Below are 17,536 nucleotides of genomic sequence, written 5' to 3'. Positions count from 1 at the left end.
TACACAACAACAACAAAAGAGTAATGAAAAAAAGATTTATTATCATAAACCATTGGTTGGAAGAAATTGCAAATACACTCAAATGACAATATCAGTAATAATAAGATTCTACTTGCATAGCAGCTCATTTGCAGGAGCAAGTCTCAAAGACCTTCACAGGAAATAGATTTAAAAATAATTTTAAAAAAGTAATTTGCCAAAATATAGCAGTAGCATTTTCTCAGTATTAATAATAAACTGCTTTGTTTCACTGCAAAGGTTGCTGTCCTGCTGTTTTCAGATATTTGATGGAACCCTGTTGAGCACATGTAGACTCCAATGGTATTTGTGAAAGTATAAATATGCCTGTTTGGGTACATGCTTTGAGACTCACACTCACACACGCACGCATGCACCTGCACGATTGCGCACACACACACACACACACACACACACACACGCTGACTTCTCCCTGTCTGTTGTGCAGCTGGTGATGGAGTTCTGTGGCGCTGGCTCGGTGACAGACCTGATAAAGAACACCAAGGGGAACTCGCTGAAGGAGGAGTGGACGGCCTACATCTGCAGGGAGATCCTCAGAGTGAGTGCTCAGTCAACAGTGACTCTGCCCCATAAAAGTGCCTCTCTCCCATTACTCTCTGTCCCCCAGCAGTGACTCTCTCCCATTACTCTCTGTCCCCCAGCAGTGACTCTCTCCCATTACTCTCTGTCCCCCAGCAGTGCCTCCCTCCCATTACTCTCTGTCCCCCAGCAGTGACTCCCTCCCATTACTCTCTGTCCCCTAACAGTGACTCCCTCCCATTACTCTCTGCCCCCAACAGTGACTCCCTCCCATTACTCTCTGTCCCCTAACAGTGACTCTCTCCCATTACTATCTGTCTCCCAGCAGTGACTCCCTCCCATTACTCTCTGTCCCCCAGCAGTGCCTCCCTCCCATTACTCTCTGTCCCCCAGCAGTGACTCCCTCCCATTACTCTCTGTTCCCCAGCAGTGACTCCCTCCCATTACTCTCTGTCCCCCAGCAGTGACTCTCTCCCATTACTCTTTGTCCCCCAACAGTGCCTCTCTCCTATTACTCTCTATCCCCCAACAGTGACTCCCTCCCATTACTCTCCATTCCCCAACAGTAACTGCCTCTCTCTTTCTCTCTATCTGTCTGTCTCTCTTTTTCTCCCACTTTCCCTCTCTCTTTCTCACTTTCCCTCTTTTTTATGCCTTTTTTCTCTCCCTCTTTTGCTGCCTGTAGTGGTTGTTTGGGTTTGTTTTTTGTTGTTTGGTCTTTTTTATTTTTTTTTATTTTTGAAGTTCTGTAATTTCTGTGTTTGAACAATGTCCCAATAAAAGGGGTTTTAAAAATCAAATCTCTCTCTCTCTCTCATTCACTCTTCTCTTGCAGGGTTTGACTCACCTCCACCAGCACAAAGTCATCCACCGGGACATCAAGGGCCAGAACGTCCTGCTCACGGAGAACGCCGAGGTCAAACTAGGTCAGAGCGCAGCCGCAGCCCTAACTCCAAGCGCTCAGTCAGGGCCCGTCCCACCACTGCAATCTCCTCCGCCATTTTGAGACAGCGTGCCGCATTCAGTAGAGCTGCACAGCCGTCGCCTCTGTGGAGCGTGCTCCGTTAACGGCAGGCACAGGCCGGTCTTGAGTGGTGACGCAGGGACGGTTACTGGGTTGCGCTACCGTCCCTTGTGTTCTGTCCTACAGGGCTACTGGCTCTGGCGCGGTTAGAATTAGATAGACAGCACACCCTGGCGTGTGACACTAAAGCCCAGTTTGTTAGCAGCATTTACTGAGCAGCCACGCTTCCCTTTCCACTAGTTTCAGGTTTTTTTTTAATCGATTGCAGAATTGGAGCGCGTCTCCAAAATGGCTGGCCCTTGGTCATAGGGGGAAGCTGTGCCTGCAGGGCTATTTAGCCCCTGTCCTGGAGGAGCGTAGTTTCTGCCTTAAAGGGGTTTTTGAAAAAAGGCTCAACCTCAATCAAGTTAAAAACCAGGCTGAGCGAGCAGATACACGGAGTATACTGTGAGAGTGGCTGCTGAGCAAATAAACACTTACTGTAAACGATGAAATGGTAAAATGGATGATGTAATAAAGCATGGTCTGGCATCAAACCGTCTTTTACGTCAGAGCGCCGCGGCCCTCCGCTGACGGCTCGCGTGTGCGTACCGCAGGGCAGAAATCGACCGGAGCCGCACGCCATTAAACGGCCTGTTGGAAATTCAGCCTTATGTGCGCCGTGCAACTCGCTCCTGGCTGTCAAATAATTTATTTCTTAGTTGCCTGACACACAAGAGGCAAGGTCCTAACTTGCCGTGCAGTCATAAAAAAAGACATTGACAAGGGCTTGGGCTGGGGAGCAATACCATGAACTGTACTGTACACTCATGATAAAAGACCTGCCAATACCTGCTTCTGTAGGTAGACCTAGAATATCATAATAAAAGCCAATACCTGCTTCTGTAGGTAGACCCAGAGTATCTTATTAAAAGTCAATACCTGCTTCTGTGGGTATACCCAGCGTATCATAATAAAAGTCAATACCTGCTTATGTAGGTAGACCCAGAGTATCATAATAAAAGCCAATACCTGCTTCTGTAGGTAGACCCAGAGTATCATAATAAAAGCCAATACCTGCTTCTGTAGGTAGACCCAGAGTATCATAATAAAAGCCAATACCTGCTTCTTTGGCAGAGCCAGAGTGTGACAGTAAAAGCCAATGCCTCCCTAGCTGGGAACATCTAGCACCAATGCACCTGTTCTTAATTCCTCTTGAATGTGTGTTGTGTTTGTCTGTGTGTGTTTGTGTGTGCGTGTGCCCGTGCCCGTGCACGTGTGCGTGTGTGTCTGTGTGTCTCTCTGTGTGTGTGTGTGTATGTGTGTGTGTGTGGGTCTGCAGTGGATTTTGGTGTGAGCGCGCAGCTCGATCGGACCGTGGGCCGCAGGAACACTTTCATCGGGACGCCGTACTGGATGGCCCCTGAAGTCATCGCCTGTGACGAGAACCCCGACGCCACGTATGACTTTAAGGTATCAGAACACGTTCCCCGAAAAGCTTGAAAAAGGACAAATACACATGCATGCACAAATGCACACAGACAGAGATACGAACGTACGCCCACACACGCACGCACACATGCGCAAACACGCATGCATGCTTCCACACACACACACACATGCATGCACACATGCGCAAACACGCATGCACGCATCTACGCACACACATGCATGCACACAAGCACAAACACACATACACGCATCCACACACACGCACACACGCACAAACACGCATGCACTCACCCACCCACATACACACACACACACACACGTACACGCATCCACACGCACACATGAACACACGTACACACACACATAAACACACGTACACACACACACGCACACATGAACACATGTACACACATGCCCACACACATAAACACACGTACACGCACACATGAACACACGTACACACATGCACAGGCACAAACACACGTACACACACACGCACACACTCACATACACGGTTCAGAAACGGTTAGTCACCCCTGGCCATTTCCTCCCTGCTCAGATGGGAGGAATTGCTTTTGTTACGATCGTATCTGGAGAGGAGCGAAATCAATTGCCCGCCGTCCCAAACGGGTCCGCATTATTTTTAGAGGCGGGAAGGAGGCGCGTGGGAGGTCATTTAACCTGGATGCTGTGACAGAGCGGCGGAAAGAAGAAATGAATGACGATCTCTTCAGCCTTATCTCCGCGTCTGAGAGAGAACAGGGCAGTGTGTCTGCACCCGGCGGAGAGGGCCGGCCTCCTTGTCTGCCTGGCTCTGCTGCTTCTTTCCAGCTGAGTTTCAGTCCCTGCATGCCGCCGCGCGCGCCATTGCGCTACGAGGGAAAAGGAAGTGGACATCTAAAAATGGACGTGGATGTCTAAAAATGGCTAATCCCTTTTGTGTCCTCATTAACGCAGATAGAGTCAAAGATGAGTTGTCGAGACACCCGAACGCTGAGCGGTAATCTTTCCATCTGAGAGGAAGCTTACGGTTTGAATTTCCCGCATAAAAAAAGAAAACGACTTCGTACCTTTCATGCAGTTGCATTGACCTTGTTGGTTTAGTGTGTTGTGCAGTCATTGGCACGGTGCACTTAGTTTTGTGGCGTATTCTGAATGATACTGCATTCTCTGCTACCCTCCACGATGTTTGTCTCTGACAAACACCTTATTTTACTGTTGGAGGGTCTGTCCTATCAACTTAATCATCTTGCTTGTTTATTAGAGACACTAATAAACTAAACTAAATATGTGTCTCCAGAGAGCTTCCGTCTCACAACGCATGCTTGCAGACCCCACAGACCGGCACCAGAACCGAACGTGCTGAATTTGGCAGCTGTGCGTAAAGTTGCAGAACTGTAATCCGGGGAAGATGGCGGCCATCTGCAGACGCCCATAAGCAAAGCAGCACGTTTTATAGGCTGCGCTTCGTACTTGACCCCTCTGCACACTGAGCGTCTCATGTTTGGCGCCCCTTCCGAAACGTGGGCCATGTCGCTGTCAGTCTTGGGGTGCTCATGGCCCACAGGCCCACCGGGCCAGAACGGATCTCCCTCTCCCTGTACATTTTAGACAAGCAGATCATTTAGCCTTCAGATGGAAATTCTACTGAATGTAATTTTACCGGATGCGAAGAGCATCTCCCTCTAAATTATAAGCAGAATATATGAACTGATATGTTTTTGCCAGCCATTTCAGAATGCCTGTTGGGGATGGACGTGTTGTCCGACAGTTGATATGGAGGCTTTGTGACCCAACATGCAGCCATGTTTTGTCTATCTCCAGCTGTGGCCCTTGAGTTTGTATTTGCCTCCAAAATCGTCTGCCTCTCTGTGTGTGGGGGTAAGGTGCTCCTGTGTGCTTTGTTGGGCAAGTTTACGAATGTTCCTGTGGGTTTAAACTTACTGGACTAATAAAGAGGAAAGTGGTGTCTTCAGTTGATCAACAACCCTCTGTCTTGTATCATGGAGATTTTACATTTGTATTACCTTTCATTTTTTTCCCTGGTGAAACAGGAAGCTATGGAAGGCCACAATACAGTCCAATTGAGATTAACTTTCAAATGTTGTGTGTAAATGTTGGTTTGCTTTTGTTAGATTTTATTTTAAATAATTATTTGGGGTGTGAATAATTGTGACATCATTTTTGGGAAAAAAAGAAATTGCTTGGAAATAAAATCTTTTTCTCTGTACAATTGTATTTGTGCAACAATATAATTTTCCATTTTTTATGCATACAAATACAGTACAGTATCAGTAATCTGTTTATTGTGTATATATAACATTCTTTGTTCATCTTAATCAAGGGTTTGAATGATTTTGGAGGCTATTGCTTCAGATTACACTGCATGCATTTATGCTGTAAATGTATATTGCAAGTAATAATTGTTACGTGGTTAGCAAAGGACCTCAGCTTAGTTTTACCTCCGTTCTGAAATTCAGAGACCTGCAGACAGGTGGCACCATTGTACTAATGTACATGCCTCATGTATAGACCTCTATAGTTAAGAGTCTTCCAGTCTCCCCGTGTGACACTGAGATATGCTCTGAGTCACAGCATCATCCAGAGCCAAGTGGTAAGCCTCGGCTGACTCCATGTTCTTTCTCTTTTCAGAGTGACCTGTGGTCACTAGGAATCACAGCCATAGAGATGGCAGAAGGAGCTCCACGTAAGTAGGCTATAGTACAGCTTGGCATGGCACGGCACACCGTTTCTATAGTTCAAAATATTTTTCATGTTTTAAAGTTGTAGAAAATTGCACAAAATTAAAAAAAAACAGACATTCTTTTCCTTTTCCTTTTGGTGACTCCCTTGCCTGTTGTCATTCTCAGTGTAGTGTTGCAACGTCTGTGTGCTGAAGATCCTTTACAAACTGGCCAGCTCAACGGTTTAGTCATTATGTTGGCTACTGAGAGTGACTGGCGTTCGCTGCCAACGGCGTCCACAAGTGTGTCTGCACGAACGCACGATATTTTAAACATATCATGCCTTAAATAGGTCCTTCTCCTCAGCTCACAGTTTCACAAATATCACATATAGATAAAAAAAACGTAATGGTTCATTTCTCCTTCTATTTCTCATGACATTGAAATGTTGTGAGACCTGTTGAGTAGGAACTCTGACGGTGCGGTTTGTAGAGGCTTCCAGTGCAGACCAAGGGGACAGGACTCTCTTTAATGAGGGCAGACACTCTGCTCTCAGAGGGGAATGCAGCGGGGGTTTGTTGGATTTGGCAACATGTACTCGGAACCTTTCCGGCCCACTCACCGCCTCTAAGGGGCATTAGAGTGTCTATCAGCGTGCCAGTTCCCTGACCCTGCGTGAATACCAATGTGGGACCGTGTTACTCCTTGAAGAATCTCTGCTAAAAATGTTGCTTTTTACAAAGTCCCACAATATCCCACAATATCCTCCAATGAAAGGGGTGTGATTGCCATTTAATATCACTCCTGATAAAATAATTGGTTATTGTTTAATGACACTTGCTGTGTAAACGATGCTTGATATCAAAATTAACAAAATTTTTTGGGTGGCTGCTGGATGCCTCATTCGGTTATGGCACCGCGCTGTGGTGCATGGGTGAGCCCCATGGTCAAGAATTGTGACCGTTAGTTCCATAAGGCGATGCGCAAGTGGCGATTACCTCGCCCTGGGTACAGGATGGTTTGGTTGTTTAGGGGACCGAGTTTCTTCGCTCCCTAGCGACCCCCACTGGTTGGGTGGACGCCTGTGGACTGCGTGCCAATGCTGTATTTAGAAGATGTCTTCCTCTGACTCGGCTCTATGCGAGCTGGCTGTGGGCTCCGGTGTGAAAATAAGTGGGCTGGTGACACCACGTGTTTCAATGGAGAACCGACGGTCTTCACTTTCCAATTCACCAGTGTGGGAGCAAATAGTAAATATTACAAGTTAATGTATATATAATGCTATATATATTTGTATAATAATTTATATTATTGTTATTTTATTGTCTTGTCTCAGATAAATTGTATTGTCACTTCCACAAAGCTGAGATTACATTGTTACCAATACGTGTAATATCACACAGAAAAACTCATCCCTTACAAAAAGGTTTTTGTTTTAGCCAACTAAATAATGAACTAATCATGGTCTTTAATCAAGACCTTGATAAGTGTAATTGGGTGTCTTAATGAGTTATAACAAAAACCCGCACGCACTTTGGCCCTTTTCAGATACGATTGGACACCCCTGCCTCGATTGCTGTGAAATTTCACTACTCACAAACGACTCTTCTTGGTTTGTGGTTCAATGTATCCCTTCTCTGAATCAGATTGATGTTTCAATGTCACAACTCACCAAATCCCTGACTGTCGTTCACTGCACCTCATAAATCTCTGATTTGAGATTAGTGCTTTCACTCCCACAAAAAAAGAACAAAAAAAAATCTATGGTTAAAGTTTAATGTCACCCCTTGCAGAAAATCTGATGAAACGAAGCCTGCTGGCAGAGAGGCTTCTGCAGATAAAATGGTTCTTGCCCCTCCCACCCACTGCCCATACGCCACATAAATCTTCTTTATGGTTGATAAAGAAGTTCCTTCCATTTGCTGTTCCTGGCTGGAATTTAGCATTGGTGAAATAGGGCTTTATTACGATGGCGTCCAATGATAGAACAGGAAGTGAGTATGAGCCTACTGCTATTCTGCTCCCAAAGTGATTTATGAAACTTAACCCAGTGACCTGTACACTTGCTCCCCCGTTCGGTCTTTGCCAGGCAAAGGTGGTCACGTTAGCTTGCCTGTATTAATTATCCAATAAGTGTGAATCGGCAAGTATTATGAAATGCGTCTGTCGGTGAATAATGGAGTAGTGTTCTGAAACAGGCACGAGTGGTGTATCTTGTTGAGATACGCATGGTAAGTGCTGGAACAAGTCCCATGATTCGATTAAAGGCTGGATTGTGCCAAGTGCTGATTGTGACCAGGAATGTTCTGTATTGATACCTAACTGGTCATAGCGTTTCATTCAATGCTGATTGGCTTCTCTGGCCAATCACGTGACTACAGTGCCTTTGGCTGTTGGGCAGACCTCATCGCAGTAACTACACAGCTCAGCTAGAGTATTACAGAGTGAATAGAGAATACAGCTGGCTACAATGTGCGCCATCCCGAATTGAGTGAAGCCCTCACAGTGGTGGGACAAGCCTACACGTAACTTTACGATTGTATACTATAAAATTTGGGGGGGAAAGTTAAAAAAAAAATTATATTACTTTATTACTTTGTGAGAGGACAGCTGACAGCCATTGAAACCATTTATTTCTGGCAGCCATAACGGTCGCACATATGTTTAGAATCACGCGTCACAGAGCATCAGGGCAAATGTGTGGACTAGCAGGTGTTGGTGGATTGCCAGCTGGCAGTGTGACAGAAATCAAGTTATGTGATGGTGCATCAAAGGGAACTTGACATGGTGACATTGGAGGTTGCACAGTAGAAATCCTCTTCTTGCGGATCTTCAGACAGGATGGAAAATTTGTGCAAAATCTTCAGATTCACACTTTTTTCTCACCATCCTCATTCTCACTTCTCTCTTAAAGCTCTTTTATTCCTTGTTAATAGATCAGCTGACAAAACAAACTTCAGGTTTTGTTCCTACACATGCTGTTACTTGAATTAACCTCAAAAAACAATTGCTGAGAAACCATACACACCATTTCACAAAACTACTAAATAACATCACGGTCAGAAATCAAATCTCAGGAATAAACAAAAAAGCGAAAGGAAAATCGGTCATCTACAGCTCAGAGTCATCAAATAAAATACACAGGGAATAAAATCATATGCATTTTTCTAATGCATTTTGAATCCTCTCATATGAATAGTTTATGACTTTGGTGACTAGGATTTTGATTAAACGTGGGTACACACATACAGTATACTACGTATGTTTGCCTTTCAGATAATGGTTGGTGAAGGAGGAATTGTGCTTTTTATTTCTACATAAACGTCCTCCTCTTTGAATATTAAGTGTCTCCTGTTCCCACTTTAGCACTGTGTGACATGCATCCTATGAGGGCACTCTTCCTGATTCCCAGGAATCCAGCCCCCAGACTCAAGTCCAAGAAGTGGTAAGTCTACACTTCTGATCTTTGACCTCTGAAACCATCAACGAGACCAGTCTTTGACCATGTCTGAAACTATGCTTGAAATATGTACAGCTTGCTTAGCATGTGTGATGACTCACTCAGACTACCCTTTACACAAACATTTTCCAAAAGATATTTTTTTAAGGATCCTGCTGTCATTTCTAGCTTCAGAACTTTCTTAAGACATCTAATTCAAATAGCTCTAGTAATGAAAAAGTATTTCCAACACAAGTTGCTAATTGTCATTTGGCCCTGCAGCACAAGATAGCAGAATCAATTAAATTTAATTCAAATCATTTTATTTAAATATTTGCTTGCTTACTTGCTCGCTAAAATCAACTCTGCTGTGATAGTTGTTGTTAAGATAGCTATCTGACATTACATTAATAGTGAAACCTTTACTAGCTTGAAATAGAGACTGCTAGCTCTCTGAACGCAGACCTGCTGCTGCTAGCTACAGCTGTCAGATGGTTAGATGGCTAATCTGACATTACAAGAGTGAGCGCTTCTGTTATCTAATTGGCTGAAGTAGCTACTGCAAAAGTCTCTAATGACAGTTTGTTAAACTTTGCACTGAATAACATTAAATAATTTAAAATTGAGTTGCTAGGATTATAATTCTAATGTATTACAGTTTATATATTGTTAAGATAATACTAGAAAAAACTAACAGGAATTTAAACATTCCAATTTTGGCTGCTGCAGCATTGCCCAGCATATTTGACCAGGATTTTATTTTTGACTGGAGTCAATTTATGTGTCCCCGTGGAAACGTCACGGCTCAAAGAACTGTAGGAGTGGTGTGCAGTGAATTCGAGCTTTTAAATTTGTGAAAGTGGGTATGCTGTCCCGGTGTTTCGAGCATACTGAACTTTGCAGAAAGGGAAGGCAGAATTAGTTGGGCTTTAGGAGAGAGTGGGACTGGGAGAGAGAGTTGAAGATTTTGGTTGAGATTGAGAGTGACGGATCTCAAAAGACTTATTGTATTTGAGCCCATTGGCAGAGGCGGTGCAGGTGGTGAAAGATTCAGCACTGCGAGACAGAGAGAGCATCAAATTAGTTAAAGGAGAATGTGATAAAATTCATATTACGTGCCAACATTCAGGATTTATTGAAAACAGAACTGTGTTGCATGTAGATAGAAAAACCCCAAAGCAACAAAGTGAGCAGTGCTGAATCTCTCATCTCTTCTGCTCCAGAAACAAATAGCAGCCAGGTTATGTGTCCCTATTGTACCAAGCAGAATGACCCAAAACAGAGAAAGAATGAGAAAGAATTAATACTGGAGCAACCCTGCTCTTCACAGGTCCAAGAAGTTCCAGTCCTTCATAGACAGCTGCCTGGTGAAGAGTCACGGACAGCGGCCCAGCACTGAGCAGCTACTCAAACACCCCTTCATCCGGGACCAGACCAATGAGAGGCAGGTCCGCATCCAGCTCAAGGACCACATTGACCGTACCAAGAAGAAGCGAGGGGAGAAAGGTGAGTGTGTCACACGGTTAATGACCAGATGGAGTGTAACAAGAAGAGCCAGGGAGAGAAAGATGAGAGTGTTGCATTCAGTATAAAGGCCCCGTTAACACTGCTATGAGGAATTATACCTGTAGCTATGAAGGACATGAAGAACACCCAACATCCCCAGTTGTTGTTTGGTCACAGAGCCTTTTCCCCAGCCATGATCCTGTCCTGTTTGCGACACAAATTCGCTGAACAAAATCAAAGCAAAACAATGTACGGTTAGATCCTTCCCATCATAGCGATTTGGATGGTTTTGGTGTCTCTGGTGTAAGTCAGTGTTGTTTTCCATAATGATCTCCATGTTCTGCCAGCTAGCTCACTAAACATCAGAATCTATTTAGTGGGCCATCTATCAAAAGTGAACTTATGGATATTCATTATAGACGGCGCACACCCCCTCAGTCCTCTAACTGTCCTGTTCAGAGCTGTTTTACTTTACATGAAAAGGAAAGGTTATTTTAATTATTTTCCCATTTATGCATTTGGAAAAGATAAGTATACTTGTTTTGTATAGCTTAATGAACACATTAAAGACAAAGAAGTACTGCACAGGGTTTTTAAATACAAAAATGCAACATTGGGGAAGCCTTTATTTTTTCTGGCGGTGTTATTTCCCTCTCAAATGCTGAACCCCCTGCTAGACATTTTTTGGGTTTGTTTTGGGTGGGGTGGATGTGGTTTCATTGAATCTCAACCAGTATTTGGAATATGGTAGCTGATTTGATGTAAATTTGGGCCGTAATGCACCATTTGACGCTCTTCCTACTAAACCTGCCTTCTTTTTATTAAAATGGTAATGTCTCTGTCAGTACTTCAGCAGTCTTCAAGGGCATTAAATATGTCTGGTGTTGGTGAATACTATTGGCCAGTGCAGGGATTCTCAGATTTTATGGGGCGACATAGTTCAGGAGGTAAGAGCGGTTGTCTGGCAGTCGGGGGTTGCCGGTTCGATCCCCTGCCCTGGGTGTGTCGAAGTGTCCCTGAGCAAGACACCTAACCCCTAACTGCTCTGGTGAATGCGAGGCATCAATTGTAAAGCGCTTTGGATAAAAGCGCTATATAAATGCAGTCCATTTACCATTTACCATTTTACAGGCCAATTTTAGGTAACTTACTACCTATAGTAATACATATCTTAATGTAACCTAAAATATTTACCAAAATAAGAGAATAATAGCGTCTAAATTAATAGCTGCCTGTATGCTACCCCATGCCATGCTTTGTCACTCAACCCACAACCCACAGTTTGAACCACTGGCCTGATGGCTTGTGTCAAGAATAGAAATTAATTTAAAATGGTGTGATTTTATGTCCTTTTGTGGCATAAGTATTGCAAAATTCTGAAATAGACAACTGAAAGCTTTCCAACTGATGCTTATTGAGGCAAATGTCTCTTTCTCCTGCTTCTCTCCATCCCTCAGTAATTACTAATGGTGACCCTCGTAGCCAAAACTGTGAGCTGATGATAGGGGTGAATTAGGGTCATGTAGTAATCACGGAAAAGATTAACAAATCAGCTTTTATTTTATGGCACATTTTTTCTCATGTTATGATGATGTAATGTTTTCATTTGGATCCACAATCTGGGAAATCCTTTGACAGAGGTCTGGAAATACAGACAACATTGTGTAAATGAGAAATAAGGAATTTTGAAAGGGCAGCTACAGGCAAATGGGGAGCAGAAATACCATTTTTTTTCTCTTGCTTCATGGTGCTGTTGGAATTTGCAGACCTTCCCTTGTCTAAATCCCTCATCATCCTGTATCCATGGTCATGGACTATCTCTGCTCGATACGGCCGATGTCCGGCTTGACCCTGTGATGGTGGTCTGGCTGTTGGCTTCCAAACGTCCATGGCTCAGTTTCACATTTTGTTCCGTTTATTTTTGCAGATGAGACTGAGTATGAGTACAGCGGGAGTGAGGAAGAGGAGGATGACAATGACATGGGAGAACCCAGGTAGGACCCCGCCTCCTAGGTCGACCAGTAAATGTCAATCAACATCAGATGGAAACCAAACCCCATTTGCATTCCTCCCCCAAATCCCAAGAACTGCAGAACACCAAAATAACCAGAGTAATGGAGAACAGTAATCGTGCAGATACAGGAGAACAGTAATGGGGCAGATACAGGAGAGCAGTAATGGGGCAGATACAGGAGAGCAGTAATGGGGCAGATAAAGAAGAGCAGAAATGGGGCAGATATAATTAGGAGTTGATTGGGAGTTAATTGGCACCTGTGGCTGTATTTAAGGGCCTACCTTTATAGCCACTCCCTTTTTGCCCTTGATACCATGGGAAACTCCAAGCAACTCAGCCAAGACCTCAGAAAAAAAATTGTGGACCTCCACAAGTCTGGTTCCTCCTTAGGAGCAATTTCTGAACAACTAAAGGTACCACAAGCATCTGTACAAACAATTGTATGCAAATATAACTATCTTGGGACCACACACTGCATCGTTCAGGAAATTAACACCCAGGGCTGGACAAACTTTGGTCCAAAAGGTTCAACTGAACCCCAAGACAACAACAAAGGAACCGGTGACAGAGTTGGAGGCATCAGGTACCATAGTATCTAAATCCACCATTAAGAGAATTCTATATCGCCATGGCCTGAACGGCCCCTACTCCAACACGTCATAAAAAAGCCAGAATGACGTTTGCAGGTGATCACCAGGATGAAGACCTAGCCTTTTAGAGGAGTGTTCTCTGGTCAGATGAAACTAAAATTATTACTGTTCGGCCATAATGATCAGCGCTATCTATGGAGGAAAAAGGGTGAGGCTTTTAAACCGAAGAACACCATCCCAACTGTGAAGCATGGGGGTGGCAGGATCATGTTGTTGGGTTTTGCTGGAAAAGACGGCATCATGAGGAAGGAGGATTATCTAGAAATACTGAAGCAACACCTCAAAATATCAGCTAGAAAGTTAAAACTTGGTCGCAACTGGGTCTTCCAGCAGGACAATGATCCTAAGCATACCTCCAAAGTTGTAACAAAATGGCTTAATGACAAAATGAAAGTATGGGAGTGGTCATCAAAGCCCTGACCTGAATCCCATAGAACTGAACTGGAAAAGAGTGTCCGAGGCCCACAACCTTGACTGAGTTACACCAGTACTATCAGGAGGAATGGGCAACAATTCTGGCGAAGTATTGTGACAAGCTTGTGGAAGGCTACCCCAAGTGTTTGATTCAAGTTAAGCGATTAAATGGCAATGCCACCAAATACTAACAAAGTGTATGTAAACTTTGACCCACTGAAAATTTGATATGGTACATAAAAGCTGAAATAAATATGTCTCTTAGCTATTATTTTGAAATTACCTCTAATGGTGATAAAGTAGATACCCTAATTGACTTAACAAAGGAAATATATGGTAACAAAATGTGTGGAGTTGTTAAAAATTGAGTTTGAATGTCTTTGGCCTAGGTGTATGTAAACTTTTGGCCTCATCTGTAGGACTAATGAGGGGAGAGCAGTATTGGAAAACAGTCAGTGAGAGCAGTAATTGGAGCGGTAATTTAGAACAGGAGAACAGTAATTGGGTATAGAATAGAGCATCGCTCTGAACAGAGAACTATACTCTGTATGAAGTGGACAATGCCTGTGGTGAAATGTATCAGAGAGAATTGGAGGTGACAGGGAATGTTGGGGGCCATGTTTATTGTTATTGTAGACATGACATCACTGCAGGCTGGACAGGGTAAGACACCATGTTGGTTCAATCTGCTCTCGTTTTTCTGTTCTTTTTCTGTTCTTTTACTTTGCATACAGGAAAATCCTGCCTATAATTACTCAGAAATACACTTGATATAATGACAATGATTTAATGACACGGATGCAAATACAAAGTGTGTGTACTTCTGTTTCATCCATTAAATTGTATTTTCATTTGTCCTAATTTATAATTACGTCTCTCTAAATAGCTGTCATATTTTTGTTTGACGCCACCAGGCATACTAAACTGTATATGTGTGCAAGTGTGTCATTTGTGTGTGTTCACATTGGAGAGGGAAAGAATATATGCAACAATGTCTGATAAGGGGAGGAAAGCTGTGTGTGTGTGTGTGTGTGTATATATATATATGTGTGTGTGTGTGTGTGTCTGTGTGTGTGTGTGAGAGTGTTCATGATTAGGACATGGGGGTTCGGCTGCCCGTGCTGGAGGTCCACAGTGATTAATGCCGCCGCCCTGTTTTTTTTCTCCGTGCTCAGTTCCATCATCAACATCCCCGGGGAGTCCACCTTGAGGCGGGACTTCTTGCGCCTGCAGCTGGCCAATAAGGAGCGGTCGGAGGCGCTGCGCAGGCAGCAGCTGGAGCAGCAGCAGAACGAGGAGCACAAGCGCCAGCTGCTGGCCGAGAGGCAGAAGCGCATCGAGGAGCAGAAGGAGCAGCGGCGGAGGCTGGAGGAGGTATGGGGGGGCAGTGGCGGCGGCGGCGGCAGTGGTGGCGGCTGCGCTTCGTCTGTGGCGGCTCCAGCAGATGAATACCTTTTAAATAGAGATGGATTACGCTCTTATTTCAGCCCCATATTTCAGAGGTATGAACATCAAAGGAATTCAGCGTCTACATTTATAATACATTTATTATAAAAGATGCACACTCAGAGATGCACATGTTATTTAGAGGGGAACAGCCTATCTATCAACAACATTTGACTGATGAATGTGCTGATGAATCGTTAGCCTCATCTTCACTGGAAAGCATTGAGCAGAAATATTTTATGAATATATTCACAGAACTTATAGACCATAACAATCAAAGGCACGCTAAAAATATGACCATATTTGCAGCGTGTTAGAGAGTTATTAGGGCTTTCTTGCTGGTTGCATTTCCTGGATTTCACGCTGACAACATGTTCTACTAGGGATGCACGTTTGTAATTATTTGGTGTTGGTCTATTCTGCTGCTCATTTATTATTGAATTCTGAATGGGAATAACCAAACCTTTTCAAGAGAAAGAACTGAACCTTTTCAACAGAAATAATGGAACCCTAACCTGCTCCTCTTTCTGTGTGAATGATGACTCACTGCCGAAAGATCTGCGTTTGCTCACACTTTCAGTCAGGAAGAATAATAATATCAATGAACTATCCGTTATTTTATGCAGAGTTCATACTGTAGGCCTGGCTTCCTGAATGTTGATGAGAGACAACGGTCGTAAGCGGCAATAAATTGAATGCTGATCCACCCAATGAACTGGCGGCCTGGAATATTCAGTCACATAGCTTGATTATGCAGAAATCGAACTCTGCCACACCCACAGCACAGCTTTACCAGCCCTGTGCTTCCTGCAGTGGCGTCCTTCCTCTGATACACTGTCTCACGGAGAGAAACATATATGCCATATGCTTTACACTGAAAGTAACGTTTATGGAATTGTCTTGTGTGTTATACAGGCTCCAGGAGGCTCACAGAGGCAAAGCTAAAACGGGAGCTAGCAGGAGGAATTAGAATGTATCGTGCTGTTGGAGGGTAGTGAAGCCTAAAGCCCCAGACATACTAAAAGCCACACTGATGATAGCCCTGAATATCTAATCGAGACTGTGCCTGTCGGCAGGGTGCTCAATATCGTTATTCAGTACTCAGTATATGATAATGGCAAAAATAATCCGGTCTGCCGTAGCCAGCTGCACTAGAGTGAAAATAAGTTGTGGCTGACTGCACACATTTCGAAATGGATGCGGATGTTGTAAGAAAGGGATTAGCCTGAAATGACTTTAAGCATTCCAAACCAGGGAGGAAAACAGAAAAGGAGGTTCAAAATTGAACAAAACCCTGAAAAAACATTATGAATATTACAATAAATATTTCAAATTGTTTGAGCAGGCTGCCGCACTGTGTAATTGTTTGGGAACATTTCCCTATTAAGTTTTGTTGCTAATTGCGAGCAGGTTCTCTCCTCGTGTAAGGATGAAAATGAGCTCAGGCTATTCTTGGGCTCCGTTTATAAGTGTTTTTGTTTATGTACGTTTCCAACAAACACTATAAATATGTATGACTAATGGGTACAGTTTTAAAAAATAGTGTTGCAATACTCAGATATTAAGACTTATTTTGGTTCCTACGTTAGTGGAGGGGCAGAAGGAAGTTATTTGTTGTGTCTTTTAGCTTTTAGCAAAGGACAGGGGTTGTTGTCAACATAGATAAGTTCCTGTTTTAGTTCTTGCTGGATCGTGCCCATTGGGGTCCCTTCAGACCCCTTCAGACGAGCGGTGAAAACCGGAGGGTCTGTGAGCGGTTCATTTTTCCTGAATTCTCACAGCCGTGTCACAGAGGCGGGGTACGAGCAGTCCGGTGGTGGAGGCAGTTCCACGCATCTCCGCTGTGTTGAAAAGGCAGTGTGAATGTTGTGTTGCGGTTGAGACCACGTGATCTATCTCTGCTGCGTTAAGCCGGGAATAGCGTGAGGATGTCGTTCGGCCTTTCGGGCCAATCAGCATGCAGCAGTGTTTTGATGTGGAAGAAGGGGACGCGGTGCGGATGTGTAAGACGACAAGGAAAGGCACAAAGGCGACATTGTAATTAAACTTGTCACTTTGACAAGCCCTGCTCATTGATTATTTCTTTGTGTCGTTATCTTTTATTACATTTCACTAACTACTTCCCCAGTTTGACAAACTTTTGTTTACCTCTTCAAGAATCACGGAGTTATCATTAGCTGTTCCTCAACTGAGATGCTGTAGTTCGGATTCTGCGGCTGTATCAGAGGAGTTACCGACTCTTCTAGAATGCAAAACTGTGTAGGAACCAACCAGGAGGAATTCTTGAAATCAGCAATCTCTTTCCTCTCCAGTTCGCAGCACGAATGCCTTGAGCAAAGAATGCAAATTGGTGCAAATGAGGTGGTGGCC

General features: G+C 43.9%; 1 protein-coding gene across 9 annotated transcripts in view; it reads left to right on the top strand.

Annotated features, from left to right (window-relative positions):
• LOC118225261 (TRAF2 and NCK-interacting protein kinase-like) overlaps positions 1 to 17,536 on the top strand; it is a 130,516-nt gene that overhangs the window by 70,048 nt on the left and 42,932 nt on the right. For all 9 annotated transcript variants that reach the window (XM_035413424.1, XM_035413415.1, XM_035413423.1 and 6 more), the window contains exons 5-12: positions 467 to 577; positions 1,394 to 1,484; positions 2,904 to 3,034; positions 5,666 to 5,720; positions 9,064 to 9,142; positions 10,467 to 10,642; positions 12,570 to 12,636; positions 14,896 to 15,094. In XM_035413424.1, coding sequence (XP_035269315.1) covers positions 467 to 577; positions 1,394 to 1,484; positions 2,904 to 3,034; positions 5,666 to 5,720; positions 9,064 to 9,142; positions 10,467 to 10,642; positions 12,570 to 12,636; positions 14,896 to 15,094 — 909 coding nt within the window. The remainder of the gene's footprint in view (positions 1 to 466; positions 578 to 1,393; positions 1,485 to 2,903; positions 3,035 to 5,665; positions 5,721 to 9,063; positions 9,143 to 10,466; positions 10,643 to 12,569; positions 12,637 to 14,895; positions 15,095 to 17,536) is intronic.

The sequence above is a fragment of the Anguilla anguilla genome, chromosome 4 (genome assembly GCF_013347855.1).
Source record: "Anguilla anguilla isolate fAngAng1 chromosome 4, fAngAng1.pri, whole genome shotgun sequence".
Taxonomy (NCBI): domain Eukaryota; kingdom Metazoa; phylum Chordata; class Actinopteri; order Anguilliformes; family Anguillidae; genus Anguilla; species Anguilla anguilla.
This window is presented reverse-complemented; position numbering and strand designations above follow the sequence as displayed.